Here is a 16,321-nt window from a genome sequence, read left to right as displayed (position 1 = left end):
TGGACCCTGTACCCCATGGGAGACCAGGAGAAGCACCTGGCTCCTGCCTTCAGGATCGGCGCGGTGCGCCGGCCGCAGCACATCAGCCACGGCAGCCACTGAAGGGTGAACCAACGGCAAAGGAAGACCTTTCTCTCTGTCTCTCTCTCTCACTGTCCACTCTGTCAAAAAAAAATTCTTAACTTGATCACATCTGCAAAGTGGGTTTCTGCTGTATGAGGTCACATTCACAGGCTCCAAAGATTAGGACATAGTTGTCCTGCACACAAACGCTGAAGGGTGGGTGGTGTCATTATTTAGCCTACCACAGATACACTTTTTAATCACTCTCTCTGCCTTCACCCCCTTTTGAAACAATTGTTTCAATTAATTTTATAATGTACACAGCATAATTATCAATGTTCACAAATGAATATATTAACAATGTTTGTGGGATCAGAAATGCACCAAGAGAAATTTAAATAGACTATACATAAATAAAAAGTAGAAAATGTAGATCTTTCTCCTCACCTTTGACATCTAGGAAAATAAGTGATTTCCACAATCATAGTAAAAAACCCACAGAAGCTGTGGTTGGGGATGGCATCTGCAGTTGAGACTGCTTGGGACTCCTGCATCTTACACTGGAGTGCCTAAATTGAGCCCTAGCTACTCCACTTCCAATCCAGCTTTCTGCTATGCAAGTCCTGGGATGCAGCAGATGGTATTAAAGTGCTTGGGTCCCTGCTACTCGTGTGAGACATTTGCATGGAGTTCTGGGCTCTGGCTTCAGCCTGACCCAGTCCTGGCTGCTGGGGACATTTGGGGAGTAAGCTGGCAGATGGAAGATGTCTATCTTGTCTCTTTTACTCACTTTCAAATAGAAAATGAGAATAAATGAAAACCTGTGAGGCTAGCGTTTTGTTGCTGATTAAACCATAGATTGCGATGCCTGCACTGCATCTTGGAGTGCTGGCTCAAGTCCCTGCTTCTCCGCCTCCAAGTCAGCTTCCTGCTGAAGCGACCAGGAAGGCAGCAAATGGCAAAATACTTAGGCTCCTGCCACTCATATAAGAGATCAGGATGGAGTTCCTGGCTCCTGGCTTCGACCTGGGGTCTGTGGCTGTTACAGACATTTGGGGAGTGAATCAGTGGATGGGCAATCTCTCGACTTCTCCCCAGCTCTGTTACTCTGCTTTTGAAATAACAAACTTTTAAAATACAAAATAAATAAAGGCTGGCATTGTGGCATAAAGGGTTAAGCCAAAGCCTATGATGCTGGTATCCCAAATGGGTGCCAGTTCAAAACCAGACCCCTCCACTTCTGATCTGGCTCCCTGCTAATGCACCTGTGAAAGCAGTGGAAAATGACCCAAGTACTAGGACTCCTGCAACCCATGTGGGAGTTCCAGAAGAAGCTCTGTGCTCCTAGCTTCAGCCTGGCACAGCACTGGCTGTTGTGGCCATTTGTGGAATGAATTATTGGATGAAAGATCTCTGTGTGTTTTTTCCTCTGTGATTCTGTCTTTCAAATAAATAAAAACAAATCTTTGAAAATAAATAAATAAATAATGAATTTTTTTTCAGTTGGTAAAGGCAACTCTGATAAGAAAAGTACAATTCTGGGGAAGGGCATAGTGGTCAAGAGGCAGTATTAAGACATCCACGTCTTGTATCGGAGTGCCTGAGTACACTACTTGGCTCTAGCTCCTGACTTCAGATTTCTGATAATGAGGACGCTAGGAGGCAGCAGTGATGGCTCCAGTGATTGGGTTCCTGCTATCCACCTGGGAGACTAAGTTGATTTCTGGCTCCTGAGTTTTGGCCTTGCCCAGCCCAGGGGCATTCTGGGCACTGAGGTGCGGGGCATGAGCGCGGCCATGCCACGGCCAGGCCAGGCCCGGGGGCTCCGCACGCGCAGCTGCCACCGGGCACCCCGCCCGAGCTGCGCGGAGCAGAGCCGAGCCCACGAACTAACCTGAGCCAGGGCCCACGGAGCCAGTCGGCGGGTATCCCGCAGATGGCGGCGCAGGGAGGGGCCTGGTGCACGACATGGCCCCAGCCACCACCATAGCAGACAGCGGCACCGCGGGGGGGGGGGGGGGGGTAGCGGCTCCGACCCCCGGACCGGGCGGCGCTAAGGAGGGGTCAACATGAAGAGCGCCTAGCTCCAGGAGGTGCAGGGCCGGCTGCAGCGCCTACAGGAGGACTTCATCTACAGCCTGCAGGCGTTGGAGGAGTGGGACTGTGAGCTGCAGCGTGTGCACAGCTGCCGCCATGATGCTGCTGTGCCCAAGGCCGGCCATGAACAAACTGCTGTCGCACAAGGAGGGGGAGTGGATCCTGGAGCAGCTTGCGCGGCTGCCACAGCCCCCCAGCAAGAGGACCATTGGGAACCAGATGGAGAGGGACCAGGCTGCCAATGATGATGCCGGCAGCCTCCTCTCCAGCAGGCCCTGCAAGAGGGGCAAAGAATTTGGCGCCCAGAGGAAGTAAGATGGGCAAAACTCAAAGTTGTTTGTCACTAAGGCTGACTGGCTGTGCAACATCAGGGGAAGTGATGAGAACTGATGACGTGTATATAGACATGTGGCTAGTCCTGTAAAAATCGCCCCATAAAATGACCGTTTAAGTGATTGGTTGGTCCTTAGCCCTGCCCCAATGACTCTGCAGTTTTGTGTTTTAAAAGGCTCTGTTCCGAGCAAAGTAAATGAGTCCCTACTTGACTTGGCTCCCCGCTGCGTCTCATTGTCTCCGGGAACAAGGAAGGCTGGGGAATGGGGGAGCGGCGCACTTACCTTTCCTTGGACCCAGTCCATCCTGTACGGGTGGACTAAGACCCTGCACTGAGGGAGTGAACAAACAGCTGGGAGGTGTGTCCCTAAATTCCTATTTGTCAAATAAATATTAACAAAAAAAAAAGTGAAGATTTTTAGGAAGAGGGTCCGCCCAGGAAACAACAAACTAAGGATCACGATTACAGGGTTAACTGAAATGATAGGGAGGCAAACACCGTGACAACTAAAGACTTTAAATGTGAGTTATTTTTTGAAAGAGTTACAGAGAAAGATGGGGCTAGAGCGAGGGAGAGGGAAAAAGAAACACAGAGAGACAGAGATATCTTCTATCTGCTGTTTCACTCCCTAGATGGCCGAAGTGGCCAGGGCTAGGCCAGGCTAAAGCCAGGAGCTTCTTCCAGGTCTCCCATGTGGGTGGGGTGCCAGGTCCCAAATACTTGGGCCATCTTTCTCTGCCTCTCCCAGGCCATCAGGGAGTTGGACTGGAGACGGAGCAGCCAAGACATAAACTGGCACCCACATGGAATGCTGGCATTGCAGACAGTGGCTTTATCTGCTATGACACACCGCCAGCCCCTGAATATATGATTTTTAAAAATGATTTATTTTGGGCCGGCGCCGCGGCTCAACAGGCTAATCCTCCGCCTTGCGGCGCCGGCACACCGGGTTCTAGTCCCGGTCGGGGCACCGATCCTGTCCCGGTTGCCCCTCTTCCAGGCCAGCTCTCTGCTGTGGCCAGGGAGTGCAGTGGAGGATGGCCCAAGTGTTTGGGCTCTGCACCCCATGGGAGACCAGGAGAAGTACCTGGCTCCTGCCATCGGAACAGCGCGGTGCGCCGGCCGCAGCGCACTACCGCGGCGGCCATTGGAGGGTGAACCAACGGCAAAAGGAAGACCTTTCTCTCTGTCTCTCTCTCACTGTCCACTCTGCCTGTCAAAAAAAAAAAAAAAAAAAAAAAAAAGATTTATTTTATTTATTTAAAAGGCAGAGAGTTATAGAGAGGGAGAGAAGAAAGAGAGGTTTTACATCTGCTGGTTCACTCCCCATTGACCACAACAGCCAGGGCCGGGCCAGGCCGAAGTCAGGATCCAGGAGCTTCTTCAGGGTCTCCCACGACGGTGCAGGGGCCCAAGCACTTGGGGCATCTTCCATTGCCCTCCCAAGCCATTAGCAGGGAGCGGGATTGGAACTGAAATAGTCAGGACTTGAAATGATGCCCACAGGGGATGGGAATACCTTTACCCACTACACCATGACACCAGCTCCAAATATGTGATTTTAAAAGTGCTATATATGGGCTGGCGCTGTGGTGTAGCAGGTAAAGCCACAGCCTGCAGAGCCAGCATCCCATACGGGCGCCGGTTTGAGTCCCTGCTGCTCTACTTCCTATCCAGCTCTCTCCTCTGGCCTGGGAAAGCACTGGAAGATGGTCCAGGTCCTTGGGCCCCTGCACCTGCGTGGGAGACCCTAACGAAGCTCCTGGTTCCTGGCTTCGGAATGGCACAGCTCCGGCTATTGCGGCCAATTAGGGAGTGAACCAGCGAATAGAAGACCTCTTTATCTCTCTCTCTGCCTCTCTGTAACTCTGTCTTTTAAATAAATAAATAAATCTTAAAAAAAAAAAAAAAAAAAAACTGCTATGTAGAGGCCAGCACTGTGGCACAGTGGGTTAAGCTGCCACCCATGACGCCAGCAATCCATATGGCGTTGGTTTGAGTCCTGGCTGTTCCTCTTCCAATCTAGCTCCCGCTCCCTGCTAATGCTCTGGGAAAACAGCAAAAGATGGCCTAAGTGCTTGGCCTCTGCAGCTACATGGTAGACCCTGAGAGCTTCCTGGATCCTAGTTTGGCCTGGCCCAGCCCCAGACTTTGCAGCCATCTGGGGAGTGAACCAACGGATGAAAGACCTCTCTCTCTGTCTCTCTGTCTAACTCTGCCAAATAAATAAATAAATAATTTTTTTAAAAAAACTGCTATATATCAGATTCTGTCTTCCCTCAGACCTTTAAATTTTTTTTTTTTTTTTTTTTTTGACAGCCAGAGTAGACAGTGAGACAGAGAGACAGAGAGAATGGTCTTCCTTTTGCTGTTGGTTCACCCTCCAATGGCCGCTGCGGTCGGTGCACCGCGCTGATCTGAAGGCAGGAGCCAGGTGCTTCTCCTGGTCTCCCATGCGGTGCAGGGCCCAAGGACTTGGGCCATCCTCCACTGCACTCCCGGGCCATAGCAGAGAGCTGGCCTGGAAGAGGGGCAACCGGGACAGAATCTGGTGCCCTGACCAGGACTAGAACCAGGTGTGCCGGCGCCGCAAGGCGGAGGATTAGCCTATTGAGCCACGGCACCGGCCCAGACCTTTAAATTTTAAAACCTGTCTAAACTCAACTGGAAAACATAGTTAAAAATAAGTGTATTCTGTCCTTACCTCCACACAGTCAAAGTTCTCATCTACTTTAGATGCATATTCAACACGGAACATTGTTGACAGGCTACCAGCAATATAGTATAATAAGATCTTCAGTCCCTTGTAACCAAAAGCAGTTTCACTGAAACAAAAACAATAATCAAAATCAATTTCTGCAAAGTCATTAAAAAGCATTAACCTGCATATCTAAACAAATTTATCTTCATAAGTAGTTTCAAGATTTTAAACAATTTTTTTAGAAAAAGGAAAAAAATTTGCAAGAAAACTGGACTTCAGTTTTCCTCCATAATATAGAATCTGCATGGGGCTGGTACTATGGCATAGTAGGCTGAGCCTTCACCTGTGGTGCCGGCATTCTATATGGATGCAGGTTCGTATTCTGGCTACACCTCTTCTGATCCAGCTCTATGTTTATAGCCTGGGATAGCACTGGAAGATGGGCCATTGCTTGGGCCCCTGCACCTGCTTAGGACACCAGGAAGAAGCTCCTGATCGGCCCAGCTCCAGCCACTGCGGCCACTTGGGAAGTGAACCAAAAGATCAAAGACCTTTCTGCCTCTCCCTAACTATAAACAAAATCTTAAAAAAAAAAAAAAAAAAAATAGAATCTCTGTGTCTTCCTTGCACAGGGGCCATGCTAATCTTCTCTGTATCATTCCAATCTTTAAGTATATGTGCTGTCAAAGCAAGCACTAAAATACACAGAACAAGGGTGCCTAACTTAAATGTTTTAGGGGCAGATACTTGGTTCATTGGCTAAGATGCCACTTGGGACATCTCTATCCCCTAGCAGACTGCTTGGTACGAGTCCCAGTTCTGCTTCTGATCCAGCTTCATACTGATGCACACCCTGGGAGGCAGCAGATGTTGGCTTAAGTACCTGTGTTCCTGCCACCCACATGGGAGGCCTGGCTTGAGTTCTGGACTCCAGGCTTCAGCCTGCCCAGCCCTAAGGGCATCTGAGGAGTGAACTAAATGATGGAAGACTCTGTTTGTCTCTCTCTGCCTTTCAAATAAAATGAAAACAAATAATTTTTTAAAAAATGTTTTATTTTTGGGGCCGGGGCTGTGGTGCAGCGGGTTAAAGCCCTGGCATCCTATATGGGCACCGGTTCTAGTCCCAGCCACTCCTCTTCCAATCCAGCTCTCTGCTATGGCCTGGGATAGCAGTGGAGGAAGGCCCGAGTCCTTGGGCCCCTGCACCCAAGTGGCAGACCCAGAAGAAGCTCCTGGCTCCTGGCCTTGGATCAGTGCAGCTCTGGCCATTGAAGCCATCTGGGGAGTGAACCAGCGGAAGGAAGACCTCTCTCTCTGTCTCTACCTCTCTCTGTAACTCTGTCTTTCAAATAAATAAACTAAATCTTTAAAAAAAAAAGTTTTATCTTGGTCCCGGTATTGTGGTGTAGCAGGTTAAGCCACCTGTAATGCTGACATCCCATATGGCTACTGGTTCATGTCCTGGCTGTTCCTCTTCTGATCCAGCTCCATGCTAATGGCCTGGGAAAGCAGTAGAAGATGGCTCAAGTGGTTGGTCCCTGTCACCCACAGGGGAGACCTAGAAGAAGCTCCTGATTCTCAGCGTTGGCCTGGCCCAGTCCCAGCCGTTGTGGCCATCTGGGAAGTATACCAGTGGATGGAAGATCTCTCTCTGACTCTCACTTTCTCTCTGTAACTCTTTCAAATAATTAAATAAATATTTAAAAATTAAAATGTCTTATTTTCATTTACTTGAAAGGCAGAGTGAGAGAAGAGAGATCAATCTTCCATCAGCTGATTCAATCCCAAATGCCTATAAGCCAAGAGCCCAGAACTCCATCTGGATCTCCTTCCTGAATGGCAGGGACACAAATACTTGAGCTATCATCTGCTACTTCTTAGGATACATTAGTAGGAAGCTGGATTGGAAGCAGAGGAGCCAGGACTCGAACCAGGCACTCTAATATAGGATGCAAGAATCCAAAGTGGCAGCCTAACCCACTGTGCCACAATACCTACCCTGAAAACAATTGAAAAAAATGTTTGGTCTACATGAGTAAGTTAATTTACCTAAATCACTTACAGTATCCACTAGCACATTGTATAAATACTCAGTAAATGTTAAACATTACCACCACTGCTACAAATGCTGCTACAATTACTGTTACTAGAAGGCATTTCAAATGAGACATGTAGTAGTAAACTAACTATGCTCTTGGCAGAGAAGCAGCTAAGACCTAGTTTTAAACTAATCCCTCCAACTTATCACACCAGTCTGTCACCAACATACAAAGCTGCTGAAAGCAATGATAATATCTAGCTAACTGCAGTTAAACTCCTCTAAGAACTAAGAGAAAACTCTGGAGCTCCTACTAATTTTTTCCAATCCTGCTCCCTGCCATCTACCATTACATCTATGTCTTGCTATTTCCTTTTCTAGCTCCAAGAATCTTCTAAAAAGTGAATCCCAAATATTCAAAATAGGTAAATCTATAGAGACAGAAAATCAATTAGTGACTGCCTAAGACTAGAAAGAGTCAGACAGAGGGAAGAGGAATAACTGCTAATTAATTATGGAGTTTGGGACAGGAATGAAGTACATGTACTAAAACTGACTGTGGTAAATGACTGCACAAATTTGGAATATAACAAACACTACTGAACCATAAACTTTTTTTAAAAAGATTTATTTATTTGAAAGTCAGAATAAAACAGAGAGGAGAGGCAGAGAGAGAGAGAGAAAGGTCTTCCATCTGATGGTTCACCCCCCAATTAGCAGCAATGGCTGGTGCTGTGTCGATCTGAAGCCAGGAGCTCCTCCGGGTCTCCCACATGGGTGCAGAGGCCTAAGGACTTGAGCCATCTTCTACTGCTTTCCCAGGCCACAGAAGAGAGCTGGATCAGAAGACGAGCAGCCGGGACTCGAAACGGCTCCCATATGGGATGCTGGCGCTTCAGGCCAGGGTGTTAACCCACTGCACCACAGCGCTTGCCCCTGAACCATAAACTTTATTTATTTATTAATTTTTTATTTGACAGGTAGAGTTATAGACAGTGAGAGAGAGAGAGAGAGAGACAGAGAGAAAGGTCTTCCTTCCATTGTTCCCAAATGGCTGCAACAGCCAGCACTGCACTGATCCGAAGCCAGGAGCCAGGTGCTTCTTCCTGGTCTCCCATGCAGGTGCAGGGGCCCAAGCACTTGGGCCATCCTCCACTGCCTTCCCGGGCCACAGCAGAGAGCTGGACTGGAAGAGGAGCAACCGGGACTAGAACCCATACCCAAATGGGATGCTGGTGCCACAAGCGGAGGATTAACCAAGTGAGCCATGGTGCCGGCCCCAAACCATAAACTTTTAATAAGTGAGTTGTATGGTACACAATTATATCTCAATAAAGCTGCTTTTTATCTTTTGACTTTTAAAAGATACAATGTCATTTCCAGATTTCCGTCTAGATTTCTGAGACAAAATGTAAGCACACCCATTCCAAAGACTCTGAAAATTACACGCAAAAGAAAGGTGTTCAATGATACCAGGATCAAGATCAATTTCATGCTTGGGTCATAAGGTACAGGGTTATGGCAATTATGCAACTGTCACCTGTCTATCTTAGAAAAGGTGTGCAAGTACACCACTCTCAATGACATCATGCAAAACAGACAAGTGAATGTGCAAAAACGCTGTTTGGACAAAGCATCTGTAAAAACAGATCTTATGCACTACACATTATTATCATAGAAAAAGATTTTTTTTTTTTGTAGTAAAAAGAAGAGTAACTATCCTCTTAGATAAAATTCCAAAAAAAATATTTTTCATTTTTACAACATTTACAATGTTTCAAATATGGAAAGCTGGAGTGGGTGATGTGGTGTAGCAGGTAAAGCCCGCTGCCTGCAGTACCTCATCTCATATGGGCACCAGTTTGGGTCCCGGCTGCGCCTTTTCAGGTCCAGCTCTCTATTGCGGCCTGAGAAAGCAGTAGAAGATGGCCCAAACCCTTGGGCCCCTACACCTGCATGGGAGACCCAGAGGAGGCTCCTGGCTCCTGCCTTTGGATCAGCCCAGCTCCAGCTGTTGCAGCCATTTGGGGAGTGAAACAGCAGAAGGAAGGCCTCTCTCTCTCTGGTTCTCTGTAACTCTGCCTTTCAAATAAATAAATCCTTAAAAAAATATATGGGGAGGCTGAAATTTTGGCATAAATCTCTATAGAACAAAATTTAACTATCAACATTTAAAAATTTTAAAAAGTCTAATGTGGTAATAAGGATACTTTAGAATTCAGAGAAACAAAGTAAATGTATGAGTTTATTCTGGTGTTAACACAATTTCAAAGTCCATACATAGTTTTTGCATAACACTGACTTCCCAGTTCATGAATAAAAATTTTTGCACCAAAAACTTTTTGTGGCAAAATAAGCTCATACTCTTGATTATATTTTTCCAAGAAATTTCTTATATATTTGAGCAACAGCAGAGAGGAGAATCTATCTTGTCTACTAGTTCACTACCCAAATGCTTGAGAGCCATAAAGTCAATCTAGTGGGTAGTAGGAACATAATCACTTGAGCCATAGCCTACTGCCTTCCTTGGTGTGCTTAAGTGGAAAACTGGAAACAGAAGCAGAGGTGGAACTTGAAATCTGGCACTCTCATGTGCGATACAGGTATCCTGAGCAGCATCAGTAGGTGCACTGAACACTCACCCCTAAGGGAGGCACACTACCTGCTAAGTTGAATGCCTAGTCCCTGGGAATTTTTATGAAGTATCCTCATATATGAATGAAAAATTTACGGCAACTTTTAAAGATTTATTTATTTAATTGAAAGGCAGAGTTACAGAGAGGCAGAGAGAGAGAGAAAGGGGGCGGGGAGAATGAGGGAGGGAGGTCTTCCATCCACTGGTTCACTCCACAAATTAGCTGCAATGGCCGGAGCTGACCTGATACAAAGCCAGGAGCCTGGAGCTTCTTCCAGGTCTCCCACGTGGGTGCAGGGGCGCAAGGATTTGGGTCATCTTCTACTGCTTTCCCAGGCCACAGAAGAGAGCCGGATCACAAGTGGAGCAGCCAGGACTTGAACTGGCGCCCATATGAGATGATGGAACTGCAGGCAGAGGGCTTTACCGGCTACATCACAGCACTGGTCCCTAGAGCCACTCTTTGGTACAGTGGTTAGGATGCTGTTTGAGTTACTCACATCACATATCAGAGCGCCTGGGTTCCAGTCCCAGCACTACTGCTGATTCCAGCTTCCTGCTAATTCACATCCTGAGAGGCAGTGGGTGATGATTCAAACATGTGGGTCCCTGCCACCCACATGTGAGACCTGAGCTGAGTTCCTGACTTCAGCCTGGCCAAGTTCTGGCTGTTGGGAACATTTGGAGAATCAATCAGTAGATGGAAGAGCTCTCTAACTCTGTCTCTGTCTCTCTGTCTTTTAAGTAAGTAAAAATAAATGAAACTTTTAAAAAATAATGAGAAAGTCTCAGAAATTTTTCCATGAAGAGACATTTATCAACTTCAAAAACACATTAAATTAAAATGATGTTAAAATAACGCATAAGAAAAAAAAAACATGAAGGCAAATATTTTAAATGTTAACTGTGTCTGAATACTTTCGCAAACTACAACAAACCAGGATTCCCTGCAAAAATGACTAACTCTGGAACTACAAGGTGTGGGCATCGTGGCACAACAGGTTAAGTCACTGCTTGAGATGCCCAAAACCCAATTCAGAATGCTGGTTCCTTAGCTTCTTATCTAGCTTCCTCCTAATGTACCCAGGAAGGCAGCAGATGATGGCTCACATACTTGGATTCCTGCCCTCCATGTAGGAGACTTGGACGGAGCTCCAGGCTCCCAGCCCAGTTCTGGCTTTTGTAGGGATTTGGGGATAAACCAAATAGAAGACCTCTCTCTCTCTCTTTCTCTTTCTCTCTCTCTCCCTCTTCTTCCTTCCTCCCCTCTCTGTATCACTCTGCCTTTCAAATAAATAAATACATCTTTACAAAAAGGAACGACAGTACAAGATGAACTTGGAACATCTTAGTGTAGCAGGAAGTAAAGTGTCCTCAAAATGATAAGGACATATCCAAAGGACTCAAGTGTTTCAAAAAGTAGACAGTAGAGGGTATTCTGCCTAGTGGTTAAGACATTGGTTAAGATACCCATGTCCCTTGCAACCAGCATTGTGGCATAGTGGGTAAAGCTGCCACCTGGGATGCCAACATCCCATATGGGCATTGGTCCATGTCCCAGCTTCTCCACTTCCGATCCAGATCCAGGCTAGTGGCCTGGGAAATGAAGTGGAAGATGGCTTAAGTGTTTGGGAGAGGCCTGGATGAGGCCCCTGGCTTTGGCCTGGTTCAGCCTTAGCTGTTGCAGCCATCTGGGAAGTGAACCAGGAGATGGAAGATCTCTCTTTATACTCGTTCAAATAAATGACTAAATAAATCTTTAAAAAAAAAAAAGAAGAAGAAGAAGAAGAAGAGAGAGATCCACATCCCATACTTGAGTGCCTGGTTTCAATTTCCATCCCTAGCTCCTCACTCCAGCAACTGGGTTCCTTCCAGCCATGTGGGAGAAACAGATTGAATTTCCAGCCTAGGCCTTGTCCACTCTCAGGCAATGAGGGAGGTGTAGACAACCTCTCTGTCTCACTCTCTCTCTCTACATTTGTCTCTCTGCTTCACAAATAAGTAACAAGAATAATGAAAGGTGGCCACTTGTTAAATCCAGAATAACTTAAAGATCATAACCCAATGAAGTAAAGAATTTTTGAGAGGTTGGCACTGTGGCGCAGCAGCTTCAAGCCCCAGCCTGCAGCACTGGCATCCCATGTGGGTGCCAGTTCGAGCCCAGCTGCTCTGCTTCCAATTGAGCTACCCAATAATGAGCCTTGGAAAGCAGTGGAGGATGGCCCAACTGCTTGGGTCCCTACACCCACGTGAGAGACATGGAGGAAGCTACTGGCTCCTGGCTTTGGATCAGCTCAGCTCTGACCATTGGGGCCATTTGGGGAGTGAACCTGTGGATGGAAGACATCTCTCTCTCTCTACCTCTCTGTAACTCAAATAAATAAAATAAATCTTAAAAAAAAAATCGAGGCATCACTCTTCATGAAACCCTTATCACACTCTTTCTTCAGTGTGTGTTTTTCCTTTGCCTATAAAATACATCCTGCAGGGAGAGTCAAGATGGTGGAATAGGGAGGGAGCTTACTGCTCTAGTATAGGAGAAGACAGTTAAAATAAAAAGTGGATAGAGTGCAGTCTCAGGGAAGAGTTGAGGAGAAAACAGCAAACTCCACAAAAATTAGAGGGACACTGTGGACCTACGTGGAAGGTGTGGATGCGCACAACTCAGGACCCCATCATCAAGAGCTTCAGCACCAGCTTTGGAGTGAGGTGAGACCAGACTGCAGCAGCCCAAGCCACTGGTGATAAAGCTGTGGGAAGAGCCTGGGAGAAGTCTGGCTTGGAGCCCTGTGGGGGACAGTATACTTATCAACCTAGAGGGAAAAAAAGGGGGGCATGTTTCTCTCTCCCTGACCACTAGGCATCGGCGTCCTGTAACTAGCAGAGAGGGTGGGCAACATTTTAGACATATGCAACAGCTGCGCCACCTGGTGACTCTGGGAGTGTGCTGGGACTGTGAAAACACTCTGGCTGCGTGGGAGGGTACAGGGTGTGACTGAGACTTTGGGTAACCACTGTGGGTGTCTGCACATCCTCGGGCTGCCTGTTCCTGGTGAGAGTCATTCCCGCAGGATCCATGTTCACACGGTGGACTGTATGCATACTTTGTGTGAGTCTTGTGGCACTGCAAATGAAAAATTTACCCACTGGGGCTAGTGCCTAGTTAGTGCCTTTGAGGAGAGGAGCATGAGAATATGCCAACAGAGCAGAACAAACCCCTATGATTTAAAAAAAAAAAAAAAAGATTTACCATGCCCAAGTCAAGTGTCACCTTAGACACTCCCCTCACCCTGGAGCACTGAAGAGAACCCCGACCACACCCAGCACATGCTTCTGGGTATAGAGTGGACACTTCACTAAACAACAGAGGGGTAATTCAAAGATAAAAGCAATCACAGGGGAAAAAAAGAAAACCACCAAGTATCACCACAAATGCCTAATAATAAAAGCAGCAATTCAAGAAACAAGAATAAGGAAGACAACAGGACACCCTCAGAGGAACACAACACTTTAATACTAGAATGTGAAAGAAGACAGAGTTTGAAGAAATGCCAGAAATGGAATTCAAAAAATTGGTTGTAGGAATACTTAGAAGTAATCAGAAGTAAATTCACGAACTAAAGAAATGCACATATGATACGAATGAAAAATGTTACCCCACGAAATTGAGATTTTATAGATATCAAAACAAAATATTGAAAATGAAGAATTCAATAGAACAAATAAAAAAAATATGGTGGAGGGGCCGGCACTGTGGAGTAGCAGGAAAAGCCGCCACCTGCACCACCAGCATCCCATATGGGTGCCAGTTCGAATCCCAGCTGCTCCACTTCCAATGCAGTTCTCTGCTATGGCCTGGGAAAGCAGAAGAAGATGGCCCAAATGCTTGCACCCTTGTACCCGTGTGGGAGATCCAGAAGAAGCTCTTGGCTCCCAGCTTTGGATCGGCCCAGCTCCAGTCATTGTAGACATCTGGAGAGTGAATCAGTGGACAGAAGACTTCTTTCTTTCTGCCTCTGTTTGTAACTTTGCTTTTCAAATAAATAAAACTTAAAAAAAAAAAACAAATATGGTGGAAAGATTTAACAACAGATTCAGTGAGGCAGAACAAAGAATATCTGAGTTAGAAGACAAATCTCTGGAAATTTTACAAACTGAAAAAAAAAAAAGAAATTAGAAAACTAAAAAACAGTGTTGGAGATTTATGGGATACTATAAAATGACCCCTCAACATACATGTATTAGGAATTCCTGAAGGAGTAAAAAAAGAGAATGGATTAGAAGGCGTTTTTGGTGAAATAATTACAGAAAACTTCCTTAATTTGGAGAAAGACAGGGAAGCACATACAACTCCTAACACATATGACAAGAAAAGATCTTCACCATGATACACTGTAGTCAAACTCTCCACAGTAAAACATAGAAAAAGATTCTCAAATGTGCATGAGAGAAACACCAGATTACTTTCAGAGGATCTCCAATTAGACTCACAGGTAACTTTTCAACAGAAACCCTAAAGCCTAGGAGAGAATGGCAAGATACATTCTAAGTCTTAAGAGGAAAAAAAACTGACAACCCAGAATACTATATCCTGCAAAGCTCTCAATTTATGAATTAAGGTAAAATAAAGAACTTCCCGAACAAACAGAAATTAAAAATTTGTCACCACCCATCCAGCCCTGCAAAAGATGCTTAAGAATGTGCCACACACAGAAACACAGAAGCATGGTCATCACTATGAAAAAAGTGAAGGCAAAAAATCTCCCAGTAAAAGTACAAAGGAAACCCAAAGAAAACAATAGGAATAATTATGGGAAAATGGCAGGGCAAATCATTACTTATCAATAGTCCCCTTGAATGTAAATGGTCTCAACTCTCCAGTTAAAAGACACAGAATGGATGAATGGACTGAAAAACAAAACCCATCTATTTGCTACCTATAAAAAACACGACTCACCAACAAAGATACACAAGGACTGAAAGTAAAAGGATGAAAAAAGATATTCCACACTAACAGAAACCAAAAAAGAGCTGGTGCAGCCACTCTAATAGCAGACAAAATAGACTTTACACAAAAATATTAAAAGAGACACAGAAGGGCACTATGTAATGATTAAGGGAACAATTCAACAGGAAGATATGACTATCATAAATGTATATGCACCTAATTACTGGACATCTGGTTATTTAAAAGAAATGCTAATGGATCTAAAGGGAGACATAGACTCAAATGTAATAGTAATGAGGGATTTCAATATTCCACTTTCAGCAATGGACGGATAACCAGACAGAAAATTAACAATGAAGCAACAAAGTTAATTGACACTATAGACCAAATGGACCTAATGAATATCTAGAGAACTTTCATCCTACAGTCACAGAATAAACATTTTTCTCAACAGTGCATGGAACTTTCTCTAGGATAGACCACAGGCTAGGACATAAGCAAGTCTCAGCAAATTCAAAAAAGCTGAAATCACACCATGAATCTTCTCAGACCGCAATGGAATGAAACTGGAAATCAACAACTCAAGAATCTCTAACAGCACTGTGGCGTGTTGGATAAAGCTGCTGCCTACAGTGCCAGCATCCCATATGGGTGCTACTTTGATTCCTGACTGCTCCACTTCCAATCCAGCTCTTGGCTATGGCCTGGGAAAGCAGAAGATGGCACAAGTACAGGAAGAAGCTGCTGGCTCCTGGTTTCAGATAGGTTCAACTCCGCCCCATGTGGCCATTTGGGGAATGAACCAGCGGATGGAAGATCTCTCTCTCTCTCTCTGTAGCTTTGCCTTTCAAATAAATTAATAAATCTTAAAAAAAAAACAACTCTAAAACATGTAAACATGAAGACTGAACAACATGCTCCTGAATGAACAGTGGATCATTAAAGAAAGCAAAAGAGACACCAAAATATTTCTGCAAATGAATGAAGATTACAATACAACATATCAAAGTTTATGGGATACAGCAAAAGCAGTGTTAAGAGGAAAGTTTATAACAACAGGTAACTGCAACAAGAAATTGGAAAGGCACCAAAGAAATCTGCTATCAATGCATATCTAGGACCTAGAGAAACAACAGCAAATCAAACCCAAAACTAGTAGAAGAAAAGAAACAATTAACATTTGGGGCCAGTGCTGTGGCACAGTGGGTTAATGCCCTGGCCTGAAATGCCAACATCCCATATGGGCTCCAGTTCAAGACCCGGCTGCTCCACTTCCAATCCAGCTAGCTATGGCCTGGAAAAGCAGTAGATGGCCCAAGTCCTTGTGCCCCTGCACCCACATGGGAGACCCAGAAGAAGCTCCTGGCTCCTGGCTTCAGATTGGCGCAGCTCCAACCATTGCGTCCAATTGGGGAGTGAACCAGCAGATGGAAGACCCCTTTCTCTCTCTCTGCCTCTCCTCTCTCTATGTAACTCTGCCTTTCAAATAAATAAATAAATCTTTA

General features: G+C 45.5%; 1 protein-coding gene and 1 non-coding gene across 2 annotated transcripts in view; both read right to left on the bottom strand.

Moving 5' to 3' along the window:
- HAT1 (histone acetyltransferase 1) overlaps positions 1 to 16,321 on the bottom strand; it is an 87,266-nt gene that overhangs the window by 40,816 nt on the left and 30,129 nt on the right. Inside the window, exon 4 of the mRNA XM_062187799.1 lies at positions 5,199 to 5,319. Within this exon, the coding sequence (XP_062043783.1) occupies positions 5,199 to 5,319 (121 nt within the window). The remainder of the gene's footprint in view (positions 1 to 5,198; positions 5,320 to 16,321) is intronic.
- On the bottom strand, positions 5,783 to 5,891 carry LOC133768502 (U6 spliceosomal RNA). Its single transcript, XR_009866984.1, has one exon. It is a non-coding gene; the product is annotated as a U6 spliceosomal RNA (small nuclear RNA).

This window comes from Lepus europaeus, chromosome 1 (genome assembly GCF_033115175.1).
Source record: "Lepus europaeus isolate LE1 chromosome 1, mLepTim1.pri, whole genome shotgun sequence".
Lineage (NCBI taxonomy): Eukaryota > Metazoa > Chordata > Mammalia > Lagomorpha > Leporidae > Lepus > Lepus europaeus.
The sequence above is the reverse complement of the archived record's forward strand: the minus strand, read 5'-3'. Positions and strand labels throughout refer to the sequence as shown.